This window comes from Nestor notabilis, unplaced genomic scaffold (assembly GCF_000696875.1).
Source record: "Nestor notabilis isolate BGI_N333 unplaced genomic scaffold, ASM69687v1 Scaffold32327, whole genome shotgun sequence".
Taxonomy (NCBI): Eukaryota; Metazoa; Chordata; class Aves; order Psittaciformes; family Psittacidae; genus Nestor; species Nestor notabilis.
Genome location: NW_009938351.1, coordinates 1 through 18,050, shown reverse-complemented (window position 1 = coordinate 18,050; position 18,050 = coordinate 1). Strand labels below are relative to the sequence as shown.

Below are 18,050 nucleotides of genomic sequence, written 5' to 3'. Positions count from 1 at the left end.
CGTCGGGTGAACTGAACGTGCCGGTGTGCCAGGGCTGAGAAAAGGAGAGTGCGGCCACGGAGAGTGCCCGTGCGTGTGTGCACAGGGCTGGAGGGTGACTTCTTTCCTCCCCTCTATTCTGTATTTTCCCACTCCTGTCCATGAATTCTGTAACATACAACCCGTCTGTGCTGTAACTGATCCATGTGCAGGACAAATGACCTGCTTTCTTTAAAGGTACATAAATCCAGAGCAGCCCCCTTGCAGCCTCTGGAATAACAATGTTGAAGTAGGTGGTGCTTAGCTGGGCCATGGCATCCACAGTGCATGCAAAGTAAGGAAGAGGTAAGGTTATCAAGGCACAGGGGTGCTTATTTGGCCCTGACTCGCAGTGCGTGTCATGCACGTCACCCCAGGTCCCCTCCCTCTGTAAATGCTCTCATGCATTTTCCCAAGCATTCTTCCATGCTCTTGCTATTTTTAGCCTCTGCACTCCACTGAAGCGGCACTCGGGCACCCAGGTACTCCATGTGACTGTGAACTCAGGCAGGGCTCGCTTCACTATCTTCATCTTTATAACAGAAACAAGTCCTCAAAGACTCACTCTTAAACTTCCGGTTCAGACTTCTTCCTAAAAATAGTCCTTGGATTGCATGTAGGCTGGAGACATGATTTCATACCTGCTATTCCTGAAGCATTTTCCTGACCATAAGCACTACCGGTTATAACCCTCCTAAATGCACTTCCTTGAGGAGGCTTGTAAAAGATAAATGATGGGTGCGATGTTGCAAGCCTGAGGTTGCTTTGTTGACAGGGAAGAGGCTCTTTGTCCCATCCTATGTGTGAGTGTGATACCCATTGAGGAGAAGAGTGTTATTGATACGGGTATTCCAAGAGACCCGGCATTCCCACCACGCCTGTTCTACATGTGTCTTCTCACACTGATGGTGTTTCCTATTACTCCTTTCTTACCAGACCCATAACGTAGTAGCTCCGTGTCTGTCACCCGCGTAACTCAGCCCCTCATACTCATCCGCCTGGTCTCATAACTTACACTTAGTGTTACAGTGTTTTCACTTAAAAGCCCCATTTCCATGTAGGAGTCATGTGGTTTCATGTAAACCTCAGCTTTTACTATAATAACAGAAAAATAAGCAAATTCTTCATGACTGCAGAAAAAGGACTAAAAGAAGCTTGTAGATTTGGTGCTGGGTCCCAGGAGAAGGCAGCAAAGAACACAGTTTTATGTGAGAGTTTTAAAGTTAGACTCCTATTGCTTTCCAGGTGTTTGACTGCATGTGTTTAACAGGTCATACATAAGGTAATGGGTTAGGAACCGAGATGTTTAGGCTGCATGAAACAGGAAGATGATTGAAGAGATGGAATCAAGTTACCTTGAATCTTAAATCCAGCTTTCCCACTGCTACCTTGGTAGAAAGGGAACTGTTACTTTATAGCAGTGAAAGATGTTATCTGCAAGACTCAGCTTGGCCATGGTGAGCAAAGCAGAACATTGAGATGTTCAATTGCAACAAACCCTCAATTCTTTAACAAAATGTCATCTCTCTGTGTCAGAGAAACAAAGTGGTTACAGAGCTGGAAGCCTCTGAAGTGGTGACTGATGGCTTCATTGTGTTTGGGGCAAGTTCAGAAAGCAATTCCTCAATACTTGCTGGAAGAGCAGTTTTCCCACTCTTCCCTAGGCCAGGAGCCAGGCTGGTCTTTCCCAGAAGTGATGAAAATGAGCAGCGTTAGCTGGAACGTTCCTGACACTTTCCAGCAAAAGAACTCTCCCAGTACAGCCCCACCAAACAAAAGCACATTGTTCACAGGCCCGTACAAATCCTGCTGCAGATTTCAAGTGAGCAGCTTCAAAAGGGGAAACCATGTTCTGATAGCTGCCAGTCTCTAGTCACCATCTGGCTGCCGTCACGCTCTGAGGCTTCACACACAAAGTGCATCAAGAGAGGCCTAGAAAGCTGTGCATGATGTGTCATTTCCTTCCTCTTCCTCTCCCAGGGCAGCAGTTCACATGTGGCCCAACTGACCTTTGCTCTCTGAAGGGATGAGAGATAAAGGGCTGACAGAGGTGCGTACTCAGGGAAAGAAAGCAGTCAAGTCTTACATTTATTTGTTTTTCTGGTGCTGCTGGTGTTCTGTGCGTTGGTTCTTTCCACATAAAAGCAGGGAAACAAAAGATGTGAGAGGTTTGTCTCCCAACCTTGGCCGAGCTCTTTCGCACTCACTGCTGCTGCTGACAGTGCACACAAGCAGGTCGCCTCTCCCAAGAAGCCAGAGCACTAATGGGACAGGAAATCCCTCCCCACTCAGTTCCCTCTGTAGAGCTGACACAAGCTGTGTGCAGCAGGGTGCTCTCATGGTGCAGGGTGAAGGTGCTGCAGGAGTCTTACCTCCAAACCCAGGCCAAACAAATCCCTCTGCAAACACACCCTTTGGCTTTATGACCTGCTACAGAGCCACTTTCTCCACTCTGACCTCAGTCTCTGTCTTGGTGCATAAACATGGGCTTCCCCATCAGCCTCCTTTCCCAAATGTCTTCAGAGTGGAAATTTTGCCCCTTCAGCTGGTCTGTAGGAGAGCCCTGACACCTACAGCCTCACAATGCCTTTTGAGGAAAGGCAGTAGTATAACCATTGTAACTCCTGACAAGTTGAGTTTTACTCCAGTGAGTAAAGCTTGAGGAGTCAGGAATACACTCCCGGATCTGATCCCGTGGCAGCTGACACCAAGCACGGTGGATGCAGAAGAGCAGGCATTTGCTACCCCAGGATGCTGTAGTTTTGGACGCGTTTCTTTTGTTCACAAGCGATTTCTGCAGTTACATGCAGGTGGCACCTTGAAGCTTGACAACACAGAATTCACCGGGGTTCTTCCGAACTGTGACCCAGGGGACGTGCCCAGAAGGAAGCAGCTCCCTCCGTTTCCATAGCAGGCGATTTCCACTTCCCACCAGGTGAGCAATAGCGTGTGCCACCGGCAGAGAGCACTGCACACCCAGCGAGGGCTGGGAAGAACTCTCCCGGCTTTTCCCGGCAGATGAATACAGCAACAAGTGAAACCAATCCCGGCTTTTGAGGAGAGGTTGAACAGATCCCGGCCAAGGTCAGATGTGAGAGTAAAAGCTCATCAGGATACACACAGGGTCAGGGCTGGGTGCAGGGCTGCAGCTGCGCTCCTCTGAAGTGTGTGGGGCAGTGTAAAAAGCTGAGCCTATCTTTAAGGTGGCCTTAAAACCACTGTGATTCAGGTACCTTGGTACCTCTTGACTTTGGTACAGAAAGAGAGATCATGTTCACACAATTCTGCTCCTCTTGCTTTGAGATGAGATTCAGCTTGGATCATTTTCCTCTGGAAACTGAGTATTTCAAGTGTACTGATCCTTGGTGTAGAATCACAAGACCAGTATGCTGAAAGAGCACCGGAGATCAAGGCAGCAGCAAAGCTACATCTGCGGCGAGTGGAGCGGTCCCTGCAGACTGACCTTAGAGACCTGTGCTGACACTTGCTGTGTTCTGAGGTGCCAGGCAGGCATGTGCCAGAGGGACCATCTCCCCACAGCAGGGAGGGAAATCGCATTCCGAGGCTGGCCGTGCTTTCCCGTGGAGTCCCTCTCTGTGCCTCAGTTCTTTACCTGTAAGTGAGAGATTCCATTTGCTGTTCACAGCTTTGTCTCTTGTCTGTTTGGCTTGGGGGTCTTTGGACGTGTTTCTTAAAGGCTTGGATGCTGCTGTATGGCACAAATGGGGATAATTCAAACATTTACAGATTTCCATGAACATTCTAAATGCTCTTATCTTTACATTTCTCCATAGATGCTACTGACTATGATTAAAGTATGGTTTGAGATGATTGGTTATTCAAAATACTAAATAAATACGCAGTTAATCACATCTGCTGTTGAAGCCAAGAACTGTTATAGAGTTGAGAAAAAAACCAGACTAAAAAACCCTCAGCACCACTTGTCTGGTGAATTACTAGACAGAACTGCTACCAAAAAGAGGAAACCATTCTGTACACATCAGATTGCAGAAAACATTCTCCCAGCTGATATTTAAGGATCTCTGGAAAGGGGAATCTGGGGCCTGGTGCTGGCTTTGATTTCTGGGGCAAAGAACTCCATAGGACAAAGGCAGTGTGAGAAGTTCTACATCCACATAGATGGACATCTTGAATTCATTTCTTTTGGAGGCTGTTGCCAAAAGAGCTCCTGATCTGGCCTGTGGACATTGTGTAGACAGTAGCAGTTTTGTCTAAATCAGACCCTCCAGGTCTGGTTGTGCAGATTAGCTGCAAAGAAACCCTTCCTGGCGCAGGCTGCTGTGCAGTGGGGGTTCCACTGCAGCACTGGGTGTTCGGCCAGGGCAGGTCCTTTCTGACACAAGGTGGCTCAAGCCTTTATCTCAACAAAGTCACGTCAGTAGATGCAACACTTGGCTGAATGCCTTCCTGGCAGCTCTTCCCAAACACAAGTTTGTGGGTACATCAGTCCCCTGCCAGCTTCCCTCATGTCTCGTGAGCCAGTGGACACACTAAATAAACCTTGTGAAGCCAGACGGTGTCTCTGCTTCCCCTCTTTCCCAAAACAACATTATCCTGCCAATCAGAGCACAAGTGCTGAGCTTTTCCCAGGCTCAGGAACCAAGCCTGGTGGTCATCTGGCACCAGCGTGTTTGAGTTACGCAGACACACATGGATGGAGGCACTCATCCCACATGAAGCCGTGGTATAGCACAATCCAGACATCAATCTTCCCTTTCTTTATTGCTAGTCTTTCTTTGCTGTGAATGGGACTCATCAGGACCTGGCCATTCATTGATCACGCTGCTGGCATGATGTACTCTGCTTATTTGTGATGTTATGCTGGAGCATAGTCAGGAGAGGTTTCTCCAGGCAGCAGATCAAGCTGTTTGGCAGGGTGCTGCTGGGGTGTCTAGGCTTGGGGTAGTTCCTCATCTGCCCCTGTTCCTGGAGGGATCCTTACTTTTGAAATGCCAATAGCCTGACCAGAACCAGAACAGCTCTGCACTGGGACAGCAGCAAACAGACACCTCAGTCTTGTGACACGCCACATCAGGAGCAAAGTTCTTCCCAAACTAAGTCTTCTTACTCCTGTTATCAACAGTGGACCTTGGATTTTTTTTTTTTTCTTTATTTTTTTCTCCTTCCCCTGATGCAATAAGATGAAGCAACATTTCTCTTAAACCCTTCCTCTGAACGTGGTCCTTCTGCTGTGAGCACAAGGAGTCAGTCAGTAATGAAGAGTCCCACCAGAACACAGCCTAATGCTGCTGTGTAGGAGCACAGGAAGATGTGAATTTACACTCCTAATAGTGCACACCCATATACTGCTTCCATATAATTTCAATTTAATTTTTCCATCCTGGTATTTATCCTGGTACAAGATGCTTTTTTGCAGTGTCTGTTATGTCATTTGAACACGGATTAAGCTAGTCTTCCCAAAGAGGTGCTTGTCTTTTGGAGCAGGAGGTGACAGAGAAGGAAGTAGCATCAGTAAAACCTTAGTGGTTCAGTTGTACGGTGTAACTGAAACGGAAACGTTTCCACGGGTCTCTGACCTGATGAGCTGTTTGGTTTGCCATGTGTAGGTAGCACAATGGGATTTCTGTGGCCTGACATGACTGAAATAGTAACAAAAAAGCCATCAAAGACTCGTTTTGAGTTGTCCCAGCCCTGGGTGTGAACAGAGCTACTTCTCCCGAGCTCAGCTGAGATTTTGAAGCCACCTTAGCTTTGAGATATTAGTTACTGCAGGTTTAGAATAATTTGTATTGCACAAAAATGCATTCGTTTACAGGATCTCACGTCATGTGTTATAGCAAAACATCTTTTCTGTTTTGTTTTTTTTGGGAGTTCAGTTTCCATAACTTCCTGGCAGTAGGAACGTTACTCCCTTAGCCAGGGAGCAGATCTCCTTTCCTCTCCTAGGGATCCAGCGCAAAACAGTGCCCCAGCCTAACAAGTGAGCCCTGTCCCACAGCTGCTTTTCAGACAAACACCTCTCTTTGGTGATCTTCTAACCTCATGTTAGAAATCCATAATATCTGCCTATCCAGAACTTGTGTCTGGAATTCTGCTAGTTATACATAACCTTGCTGATAACCGATACTGTTATAATCACTTACACAAAGTTAGTGATTGCTTATCTGGAGTTTACGCTGGCCTCCTTTGTGTTCCAGGCCATCAAGAATCAAAGCTGCTCTGAAACAGCTTACTGCAGCTGGATTTGTGTGCTGTGTGCATGGTGTTTGTAAAAATCATCCTGTGCAGGAGCCAGCCTGACACCTCAGCCCCATCTGCCTTGCTCAGGTGGCTTTGATCTGAAATCATTACTTGGATAAACAGTTTCTGCCTGACACCTTTTCTAGATTTCCCAGGGGATCTTACAGAACCTCTGGCCTTTATGAGCACATCGCAGTATGGGAGGAAAAGAGGTCATGGGATTCTTCCCCCCTATTTCTAAACTATTCCAATGGACAACCTTGTTTGGTATTAAAAAAATAACTCACTTTGCAGTGTTCTTCAGTCTCTCCCAAAGTGATTCAACTAAAATGCTGTGCATGAACAGAGCTTCTGCCTGAAGCTCCACTTTTCCCTGGGCCTTGCTCCTGCCTGCTGTAGCTCCAGCCAGTGCTGCAGGGCAGGTCCTTAGGCAGAGGCTACCCTGTCCCCTGGCTCCCAAGGCAGGCAGGCACTGGGACCCGTTTGCAAACTTCCCTGCACCTTTAGGCCCTCCTGCCCCTTGTCTGAAGGCCAGAAGGATGGCTTGTGGGGGTGGAGCTCACAGGAAGCTATGTGGAGCTGGATTTTCAGATGAAAATCTATTTAGCCTCATGGTATTTACACTGTGAGAATCCAACCTAATCATTTTAGTGCCTGCATGAAAGCAACACCGGCAGTTAAAGCACAGACTTTTCCCGGACTGCAGAATATGGGATTTCCTTTGGAAACAAGAGGAGCATGTTGTCTGAAATGCTCCTTCCTGGTTACTCTCCATAGTTACTCCCAGTCACAGCTGCTTGCTAAGGGCTGGGCTGTAACAGCAGCTCTCTGCCCAGCCTGCTGCTCTGGCCAGGGCTCACCCCAAAGCAGAGAGCATCCAGCTCCATGCTCATCCCTTCCTGCATCATGGCTCAGGTTCCCTTTTTCCTTCTTTTTTTTTCTCTTTGCCTTTTTCCCTGATCCTCCTTGACAGCTGCTACTTCAGAAGAGCTGGGGGGAATTGGTACCAGCCTGGGGCAGGTAGGCCTAATTGCAGTCAAGCCCAAATTATGTCCTCCTGAGGAAACTGCTTCCTACACCTTTAATCCTTCAGTTCCTCCCACCCAGCCTTTATTAGAGAAGGGCTTTCCTGGGGAATACCCTGTTTTGTGTCCTACATGAGAGCTGCTCCTCCACAGATGCTTCTCTGCTGACTGCATGCTGGTCCCCAGTGATTCCTCCGACCTGCCAGCTGCAGCTCCTCTGTAAGTCATTTGTGGGTTTCTATGCTTCTGGAAATGTCACTATCAAAGTTATAACTGGCTTCAGTCCTCAGAGTTTGTGCTGCTCAGGCATCCAGGTCTGTCAGGAAGTGCTGCTATGAGCAAATGGGAAGGAGGATAAATATGCACTTGACAAAAATGAGTCTGTTACTGTTAGATTCCCAGAAGAGCACTAGATGTCTCTCTGCAAAGTACAACTGCTTGTCACCCAAAGGCCCCTGAGCCTTGTGGGTGCTATAAGGGATACCAGCAGCTTTGTAGCTCGTCAGTGGTGGCACTTCTCAACCAGGATTAATGTCGTCAAGACACCCAAGTCTGCCAACCAGGGCTTGAGATGTAGGTGTCCTAGAACAGAGCCAAGTGTTACAGTGGTACTGGGCTTTACTGTGCTCAGGCAGAGGAACAGAGCAGGTCAGTTAATACTCCACGTAGTACAACATATCCCTGATAGAAACATCTGTTCTGTAATGCTGCATGGAATTAATAAGCAATAACAATAAAAATGAAAGCCCATCAGCCTTTCTAGTAGCAGTGCCCAGCCACAGAGTACATGGCCAAATTCCTCCTCAGCAACTTAGAAATTGCCACTCTGCTCTTGCCTGTCTTGACTTCCTCTGTCTGTTGCTTTTGTGTCCTCAACACGCTTTTCTTTTAAAAGAGCTTCTGGCCCAGTGAGTCTCAATCATTTATTTGTGTCTTTCTCTCTTCCCTCGCATTATGTTTCTGCTCCTGTCAGGAAATTCTGCAGGCTGTTGCATCATCCCTTTTCCTGCTAATTGCCTTTGCTGCCTGCCCTTGGGAGCTGTGCTCTGGCGTGGTGCTGTATTGCAGGACAGCTTCTGGCTCCCTCTGCTCTGTTCCTGTCAACTTTGTTGGCTCTAATACCCAGAGCACGTTTCAGCAGAGGATTGCAAAAGGATTTGTAGACATTAATTACACTCACCACAGAAATACTTGCCACGCAGAGCATGTTTCCGGATGGCTGCAAATGGATCTAAACCCACTTCTCCTCAGCCCCAGCTAACAGCCACCAACACCCCAAAGGTGCTGCTTTGCTCACTTCAGATTTTCTCTTTATGAGCTGTTTTTAATGAGGCCAAGCTGGTGGCAGCACGGTGACAACAGCAGTGTACTTCAGTCCCCAAACCACTTCCACCCGTCTTAGTAACATTCTGGGGTGCAGGTTATTCCCTTCACTCCTGACTGTACACTTGAGGGTAATGGCCCTGGCAGTCTGTGTGTTGTTCTAAGATTGTAGAAGAATTATTTCCTTAATCAGGCAGAGCTCTGTAGAACATACTTTAAAATCAAGCTGTCTGCACCCATCTGCTTAATCTTTGCTGATAGAATGATATTGGTAAAGAGTTGCTTTTGGTTTGGGGGTCTCTGATGGGACAGGGCAAACGAACCTCCCAGCAGAGTGTGCAAAATAGAGTGGGTAGTGCTTGAGCTGATCTGAGCGACTGTGTTTAGGGGGAGCATGTGTTTATGAATTAGGAAGCTCCCTTGCAGAAAACTCAGTACCTGGTTGCTATTCTTTGCTCATATCTGTGTTCAAGTTGAGTGATGTTCTAGGGGGACAGAACTCACAGTTATTCCTTTACCTGGGCAGTGTATGAGAAGCCTTGTCTTAATCACATGTATATTTAGAATAAACAGAAAGAGGGAAATTCTTGCTTCTATTAGGTGAAAAGTGTTGTGCCAAAGGAGTGAGTCATGGAGTAGCCACGTGTACATTTGCTGGGTCTTCACAAGCTGGATTTTAACTCCTAAGGAAGTTGTGTCCATTGGCTTTGTTCTGGAGTACTCCTTGGAAAGTGGAAGTTGATTTATGGTGTTTGGAAACAGCGTTTGGGGAAATCTTCCTGGAGAGTAGGGCTGGGGCTGCCCAAAGCAGCACTCGGGGAGAGCAGGGAGTGAAGAGCCATGGTCAGTGTATACCCTGGGACAGCCAGTGGCCACCAGTGCAAACTCCATTTCCCACAGAGCAGGGAACACGAGCATCACGTGTGCTTTTAATCTTTGCCTACACAACAGGTTGGGAGGTCTCACTGTGGCTCTCAGTGAGTTTCACCATGATCAGTGTGTTGTGGTCCCAAAAAAGAAAACTGGAGGGTCCTGCAGCAGCAGCTTCCCACTACAACTGCTGCAGGAGGATAGTGCTGACCCATCAGTCACCAGACACTGTGTCAGGAAACTTTTATACAAGTTTTTAATAAAAAAATTCAACAAAAAAAATATATAATGAGGCATTTTCTGCAATGCATACATTCTTTGTATCTGCAGGTACAGATAAATAACAGGAGGCAAAACCAAGTATTTTGCTTATCTTTGGCCATTAACCAATAATCACCCTGAAGAGATATTACAGGGTTGAAGAATAAGAAACCGAGTCTGAAACGTCTCATTACAGACAAGTATCAGGCAATGATACAGTAGTTAGATTTTCAGACATGTGAGGAAGTTGCTTTAACACTGCCCAATACTGAATTTAACCTGGTTTGCTGCTGTGGAACTTAAGGCCTTCTTGAGCTGACACACAGCCAGTATTCCTGGGTTGAATTAGATCTACCCCAACCCTTCCTTACCTACTTCCCTCACTATACATTGCTCTAAAAGCCAGGCTGTGCCTCCTCGTGACATCAACCACTATGAATTCTACCTGGATCAGCTTCCCCAACCAATGTACATAAGCCTAACTGCTCTCTGCACAGAAGTCAATACTTTTTCTAGCTCAGTGCCCCAGGAAATAACTATCCCTCCACTTGACAGCACGGATGCAATTGATGGCTCTACCAAAGCAATATATACACGATACACATTACAATCAGAAAAGCAATTTTTAAAGGTACATTGCTAACATGTAGCAGCTTATGTCTATATATGTACATGTTTTCACAGTTACAGTTTAGAAAATTGAGAACACCAGGGATACTTCTACTGTGTTTTCTATAAATATCAAAAATTTACCTGTCAGGCATTTTGATAAAATAGGATTTAGGTATCACTTTAAATAGCTCTTGAAAACCTGTAGAGTTTTAAGCTTAAAGGCTGTAAAGTCTGAGGCCTCTTTGACGTGTTCAGCCAGTTTCAGCAGCTGGGCCCCTGCCAGTCTGATTTTAATGAGTCAGATCTGGTAACAAAGGAACTCCACCACCTTTGATGGGATGGGCAAGTTCTTGACCTGGGGGGTGGGCATCACTCTGCGAATTGCCATGCGACACAGATGCTGGAGACTGGAAACTTGTCTTGGAGTTGCCCAGAAGTACACGCTGCCATCCTGTGTCCTGCTCAAAACCAAAAACCCACCAGGATTATCCCACCTGAATGATTTCAGCTTGGTACAAATGCTTTCATACACTGCTAGTTAGGGGGAAGGTGCTCTGGGCTCCCTGTTGCTTGGTTCTGGCTGTTCCAGCTCAGTCACACTAGATGCCAGTTCTTCATTTAGCTACAGCATCACAGTAAGCAACTTCTGATTATCTGTGTGACAGGCCTGAGCAGATCCTCCAACAGCTACTGAGGGCATCCCCTGAAACAGAGCAACTGCCCTTGATTATCTACTGGTCTCTTGCCAATCCACATGTTTGTGGGTCTGTCTCTTATTTATTCTCCCAGATAAGGAACGAGTTTATCAGCTTCTTGATTTTACTGCTATTCCAGGCATGTTTAAACAAATAGTACCAGAAATGCAACTTGGTGCTTCTGACCTGGTTTTCAGTCGTCACAATTGAGGATGTTTAGAACACTTTGCCACTCTTCTCAACCCTTTAGTGTTGCCTTAATATTTTAGGAAGGAAAACCCCAGTATACACTTACCCTGCAGCTAGAACACTGCCGTCAGTAGAAAAAGTACAGCAGAGGCCATTGTTCAGAGGTGCAACTTGTACAGGGTATTCTTCATCAATTCTCCAAAATCTTACCATTCTGACAAGGGAAGAACAAAGGAGTGAGTTGTAAGAGCAGACATTTAATTCTGCCCAGTATTTCCCCTAATGCTGACACAAGACACGAGTCTGCAGTGGAGCTTGGGGAATTTTTAGAAACACTTTCACATGCACACAAGGTGTTTCAGACTTGGCCTGAAATGCCACGACTTCTTCATTCCTGATCTAGACCTTGATCTGTATTTCTTCAACCATTTCAACCCCAACAGTTAAAATAAAAGACTGCCCTCAACGCAGAAATCCAGTTCTTCCGAATACTACTTGCAGTGTTAGTGGAAGTTGAATGTAGTATCACAGAACACTTTTTACTTTGGAATCTACTGCTGTTCAAAAGACTTATGTGCACTAGTAACTCCATCTACTTTTTTCACTGTTTACAACCCCTCTTTTCCTGGTTTCAGCTGTTACGTGCTCCAATTATTCAGATCCTCTACTCTGTACATGTCTAAGTATTTCTACATTCAGAATGAACATTCACACCAGACAACTCGGCTACTTTTACCAAGATCATTAGAAGTTGTTTCTCACTTAAAACCCAAAAAGCTGACTTAGTATTTAAAAGTTCATATCATCTGGGAATAATTAGAGGAGTAAAAACCTTTCCTCATACTTACTTATCATCAGCCAGGCTTGCAATGTGTAGTCCATCGTGACTAAAAGATACTGATCTGACCCACCGGTCGTTTGCACCTCCAGCAAATATTGGAGTAGGAGGAGGAAACAGATGCCTGGAGACAGAAAGACACTGAGCTAGCAGTGAAATGCTTAAGGACTAGGAAGTGTTTCCTTCAGCCCTGGCTAGCAAAGCTGAGGGAGAAAAACCAGACTGAACATCTAACTATGAAATCAGCAGTGGAGACTGAACTACTGGAGCTTCGTGGTACCGAACACTTTAGCTTTGTTGAGGATGCTTAAATAAGCGCACGTGAAAACATCAGTGCTTTAAACTCCTTCTCAGATAGAAGGATGATCTCCACCACTCTGACACTTCAGGATTTCCATCAGCCACTGCTAAGATTTTTCCCAAGTCTGATTATCAGTTAAACATGGAAATCCATTAATTTTCAGGAGTCATCTCCACCCAGGGGAAAGCTCCCAGATTTGATTATTTCACTTACCCAAATTCCATAAGAATAACTCCAGTATGTGGATCCCAGACATAGACTCGGGTATCATAAGATGCAGTAGCCAGTAAAGCTCCATCAGGAGAGAACTCACAAGCTACAACATCATTGTGATGTCCTTCAAGTTTCCGTATCATGGAGTATTTATCCATATCCCAGAGAAAAACCTGCAATTAAATAAGCTGATGTTATAGCTCTGCTCAGAGCTGCAGGGAAGCACTTACTTTATTTTAAAGTATAGCTGCTAGTCTTATTTAGGATTATATTAAAATCAGGCATTATGAATTACTACAATTAAGGAATATGCTCAGTGTCATACTCAGATTAAAATCGAGGGTTTTATAAAAATAATTAAAGCAGACATGCAAGTTCTAACTCAGGTTTGTTAAATGTTATTAACAAAATAAGCCAAAATATAAGATAAAGGCAACACAATTTAACCATGTAGCTTACTGAAATTCATGTATTACAAAACTATTTTATTAAAATATGCAGAAATAAATAGGGTTAAACTCTACAGTCCCCTCCTTTCAGTAACTACCAAAATTGTAAGAAATATACAGACAGAAAATGTAAGGTTAACATATTGTTACTCCAGTGGCATCCCTTTGAGTTTAAGATCACTTGTTTACAATTGGCTTGGATCACCAACGTCAGCCTAGGAAGAGAAACAGATACTGCAAGCAAAAAGAATTTTCACAGCTAAAAGTTATGTCTTTGGCAAAACAACAGGGAAGTCTAACCACATTATTAGAAAGGATTTATGCATTTTAAATCAAGTCAACAGTAAAAAACAACATTAATATTACAATTTACCCAAGTAATTGCATATTATATTATAAAAATCAATAAAAGTTGATAGTATTCTAGGATTTTACATGCACTTTTACATTAGATATAGTCAAGACTGTGCAGAATTACTTAATAGGAATGAACTATGTACTGCAGCATAATTTCATAGAAAACTATGTCTTTAGCATAAGATGTTACGTCCCTAAAGAGCTCATTAGGGTCCTTGATGTTCCTGACTCACTTTTAGTGCACAGATTAAACACTGGTATCTTGGATAAATGTATGTGTTTGACCAAAGCCAACAGCCTTAATGCCTCATGTACTTCCTCAAACTGACCCATTTACAGTCGGTTATAAACGTGTTGACCAATTTCTCCAAGGAGACCCCAACATTCCATACAAGTGGAAGCTAAGTTTGAGGAGTCAGTGGGTTTCACTGCTGTGAAAATTATTAAAAAACAAAAAAAAAAGGAAAGAAAGAAAGCAGAAGGTGGACATCGACCAGCACCTGCGTACGTACAGGACACCTTGCAGCCGAAGGCAAGGTTACTTCGTCCTACGGTAAAGTTCGCCCCCAGCCTGGTAGCCAGAGATGCCACTCTCTGCCCAGCTAACACCATTGTGCTCCTGTGTGAGTGGTGCCAGCTTAACCTCAATCACATCAATATTGCTGCCACCACCTGTGACAGGGAAAGCAAGAAGCTTATGGAAAACACACAGCCTAAAGACAGCAATGTATACATCCATATCTGCTCTAGTTAAAGAAAAACCAAACCCCAGACCTCAACTATTCTCTATCAAATCTGCACTGACAATTTAAAGTATAAAGTAAGCATTTGAACAGTCACCCATATAAAGTAGTATCCAAGGACTAAACTGTGCTTTTTACTCAGCATCACTAGGCTTCATTAAACTACCTCAATGCCCCTGTCACTGGACTGAATTCCCCTCTGTTTTATCCTAATTCTTCAGTGCCAAGAAAAGCAGCTTATGGCATATGTGCTTTACCTGCACTGCTTTCAGTTCTCTAGCAGGTCATTAGAATAGGGGTGAAAACAAAACCAGTATGCTGCTCTTCCTTCTAGTCTTTAGACACGAGGGCCATTTGTATTGGAAAACAAGTAGAAACATTTTTGTTCAATGGGAGATACCGTGTCTGGCTCAGACTTTGAAAAGTCCCTTTCATTGAGTAGGAAATAGAAAGGATAAAATCAATAATAAAATAGTTTTATGCATTAATCTAAGCATCTTTTAACACTGAAAGCTTTAGTTCGTCTTTGGTTTTATACTATGAACATGTGCAGAACTATTTGTCAAAGAACTCTTACAGTTTCTGCAACTAAAAGCAGTGCAAGTTCCATTCATAAATCAGTGTCTCAATGCACCATTTGCTAGTTTAATTTCATGCACTTTTACATCATCATAAAACATTAGAAGTTCATGACACCGAGCACAAGCTTGATGTTACTTAGATTTAAAATGATTATGCACACAATTCAGTAGATGTAATGAACAAGGAACTCTGACACATACTGCTTTACTAGCTCCAACTGAACAGAGGATGGAAGAATCTGGAGAGAATGCGCAACCGTATACCCAGTTCTGATGTCCTCTCAACACTTTCATCATATTTCCTAAAAAGACAGATATTCCCGTAAGAATTGGTTAAATATCACACATCTGGCGGAGTCATTTTGCACAGAAATAAAAATTGTGGCAGGCAGCCTCTAAATCCCACGTCCCTGTTAAAAGAGGTCACTTCACACACTCTTAACGTGGTACCAGTTTATACCTTTAGGGGACACACGGAGAATTTCAACAGAACACACAGTGATTGACAGAAGTGACTTTTTAAGCAATCATGACCTGATTATATTTTTGGCAATAAAAGAGGAGAGTATGTGGCTATTTCTCCTACATATTGCAGCAGATAAACTTAATTCCTACCATCATCTTTCAGGTCCCACACTCGCAGTGTTTTATCTCTGGATGCAGACACTAAAATCAGGCTCCCATCTGGGGCAAAGGTTAAATCGCGAACAACTTCTGTGTGGTCCATCAGGTTAAGGAGGAGTTTTCCTGTTCAATGGAAACACCACAATTCCAAATGAAGGACACCTCTTTTATCCCACCAATGCTTTATGGATACAAAATTACAGCAGGTAAAGCCAGTTTTCTTTGTAGAAATGCTGTCTACAGCAGGAAGCATGTGTATCCTTTCAGACTCTTCAGGAAATTCCTCTTGGGACAGAAAAGCTAGTAAATCTCTACACTAAATCCATATGTCTCAGAAATAAGGCAAGTCTTGTTTTTTAATACATATCTGTTCTAAGCTTAAATTTACAAGATAATGTAAATTACTCAACAGTCTTTAGTTTCATTTCTTTAAAGCTGAGTCCTCACAGCCTAGCAGCTGTGCCACAGCTACTATAGACTCCCTCATTTCAGATTCAGTGTTCTTTGAACAATTACTTACTTTAAAAAGGGTCTCATCAACATAATCCCTCCCCATTCTCAAGAACAGAGCAACTTCATCTCTTGAAAGTTTTCTTTGTTTGAAAGTATATTGCCACTAAAATCCAGGGAAGATTTTAGTGTAAACTACCAATATTCACAAAGTCAATCACATGCCTAACCATTTTGCAGCAATGAGGCTTCATCTTGAAGCTTCACTTACATCTTGAAGCATGACCTGAATCTGTTCCTTCCTCCAGCAGTATTTGAACATTTCTAGTTGGAGGAGTTCATGCTTTTTTTTTATGGTCGTTTATATTCAAGATTCAGTTCCCAATTCATTCTGTGTATGAATGATGTTACTAATGCATGAAGTGCCCGTGAAGCTCCAGCTTCTCTCTCCCACTCTACCTGTGTATACATCCCATATCTTGATGCGCCCGTTGTTCAAGCCCGTGGCCAGGAGGAGCTGGTCCTGCCCGAACTTGAAGCGGTGCCATTCGATGTTCACACAGCGGCTCTGCTTCTCCGGCACCGAGGAGCCGAACGCCAGGCTCCACACGATGTCTCCACAGTCTATGATATGCTCACAGGGTTTGTTTTTCTGGCCACTGTCACTGTTCTGCCTCGGAAGTCTTGGGCTGGGAGAGTTGGCAACATTCTTTGTGCCATGCACCAAGCTGCAGAGCAAGCAAAAATGAAAAACAGCAATGGCATGAAATATCTTGGAAAAGAAATGAAACAGGAAGGTCTTTAGAATGTGATGAAATTTGGGAGGTGCTGTAATGTACATCTTGGAGAGCTATAATGGTGTGGGTTGCATTTCAAATTATAAAAGCAGCTTTTTCTTAAGACTGGCAAAAATGACTAACACCTGGAAACCTTCTTTCACAGTGTAATACTAATACTTGGGTACCCATGTTTACCTCTGCAGAGAGCAACGTAGGAACTTAAGCCACAGTGAAAACAGTACTTTTAAAGCATTGACAGAAATAATAGTTACAAACGTTTCAAAGTGTTTCTGCTAAATGAGCAGAAAGTTCCCTGTAAATCACTTCCACCAGTTAAACACCGTAAGGGATACTGTGGCCAGTGCATGGAAACCAAATAACCCCCCACCAGAAGAGGGAAGAAAGAAAGAGGAGGCGGGATGTGCTTGGGAGGGCAATGTAACCAGCTACAAAAATGCAAGTGCTGGTTCCTGACCTCATTAAGACACAACCCGAACGTGAAAATACAATGTGTCTTTTGGACCTTCCTTGCGGGTTTGCCTTCAGGTGAATTCGGAAAAGCTAAGTAGCCCTCTGATAGGAAATTTAGAAGTCCAGATCCTCCTGAGTCTTTACATTCCCTTTTCATTGTAACTTCCTCTTATTTTAGAGCATCTGAATCAAACACCCAGTCCCTCCTGCACAGCCTCTGGGAGGTTGCAGTACAGTTGTTTCTCTCGCTGGCCTCAGAGGAAGAGATAAAGCAATAGCTGTTACTTTAAAGAACCAGTCTTTCCCAAAGCCTGAAAAGCCATTAGATGTGTTTTAAACTGGTAAGAATTTCCCGACAGGAGACAGCTGTTATGTTTTTCAGGTGAATGAAAAGCCAGGTAGTTTTGTCTTACAAGTTACTAAGGCACTGAGACCAGGGGACCAGCTTCACCACGCGGTGCCCTTGTGACCACGCAAAGTAGGATCCATCCGGAGCAAACGCCACGGTCCAGTTTTCGCGCCCGCACTTCTTGTCAAAGGGAGAAGTTGGGGCCAGGAGTTCTCCCACGGTGCGTGATCGTGCTGAAAGAACACAAAGGAGATTCCTGCTTTAAAACCTGCCAGCAGGTTGTGAGGGAACCTGGCGCTGCGGTAAGTGTTTGACTTTAATTTCATGCTAAGTCACTGGGAAGGTGTTTTACTGTCACTTATAGCCAATTAAAAGCTCGGCTGCAGCAGGGACTGAGTCACGGCAGAGAAGCAGCTCAGCGCTAAAACGCCCCGGTCATCACGTAAGTGATGTCTCATCTCGGTACCGGAGGCAGAACTCAAACACGCTGAGGCCCCGCTGCCGCCCTGCGCTTCCGTCTGGGAAGAAAGGGCCAGCGCCCGGGAAGGGGCCGGTGTCACCTCCGTGCCACTTCACGAGGATTTTTGCCCGTTCCTTCGCCGGAGGAAGCTTCGAATAACGCATTGATTCGCTAACACGGGCTGTGCAACCGCCCGGCGGGCCCGGCCGCGAACGGCACC

The 18,050-nt window shown here is 44.7% G+C and overlaps 1 protein-coding gene across 1 annotated transcript; it reads right to left on the bottom strand.

Annotated features, from left to right (window-relative positions):
• Nucleotides 1-9,705: 9,705 nt before the first annotated feature.
• WSB1 (WD repeat and SOCS box containing 1) lies at nucleotides 9,706-17,994 on the bottom strand. The gene is made up of 9 exons (XM_010019273.1): nucleotides 17,837-17,994; nucleotides 17,435-17,626; nucleotides 16,231-16,499; nucleotides 15,313-15,444; nucleotides 14,899-14,999; nucleotides 12,568-12,740; nucleotides 12,064-12,177; nucleotides 11,322-11,429; nucleotides 9,706-10,789 (listed from the first exon to the last, which is right to left on the bottom strand). The coding sequence occupies exons 1-9, from the start codon at nucleotides 17,992-17,994 to the stop codon at nucleotides 10,630-10,632; spliced, it is 1,407 nt and encodes a 468-aa protein (XP_010017575.1). The 3' UTR covers nucleotides 9,706-10,629.
• Nucleotides 17,995-18,050: the final 56 nt, after the last annotated feature.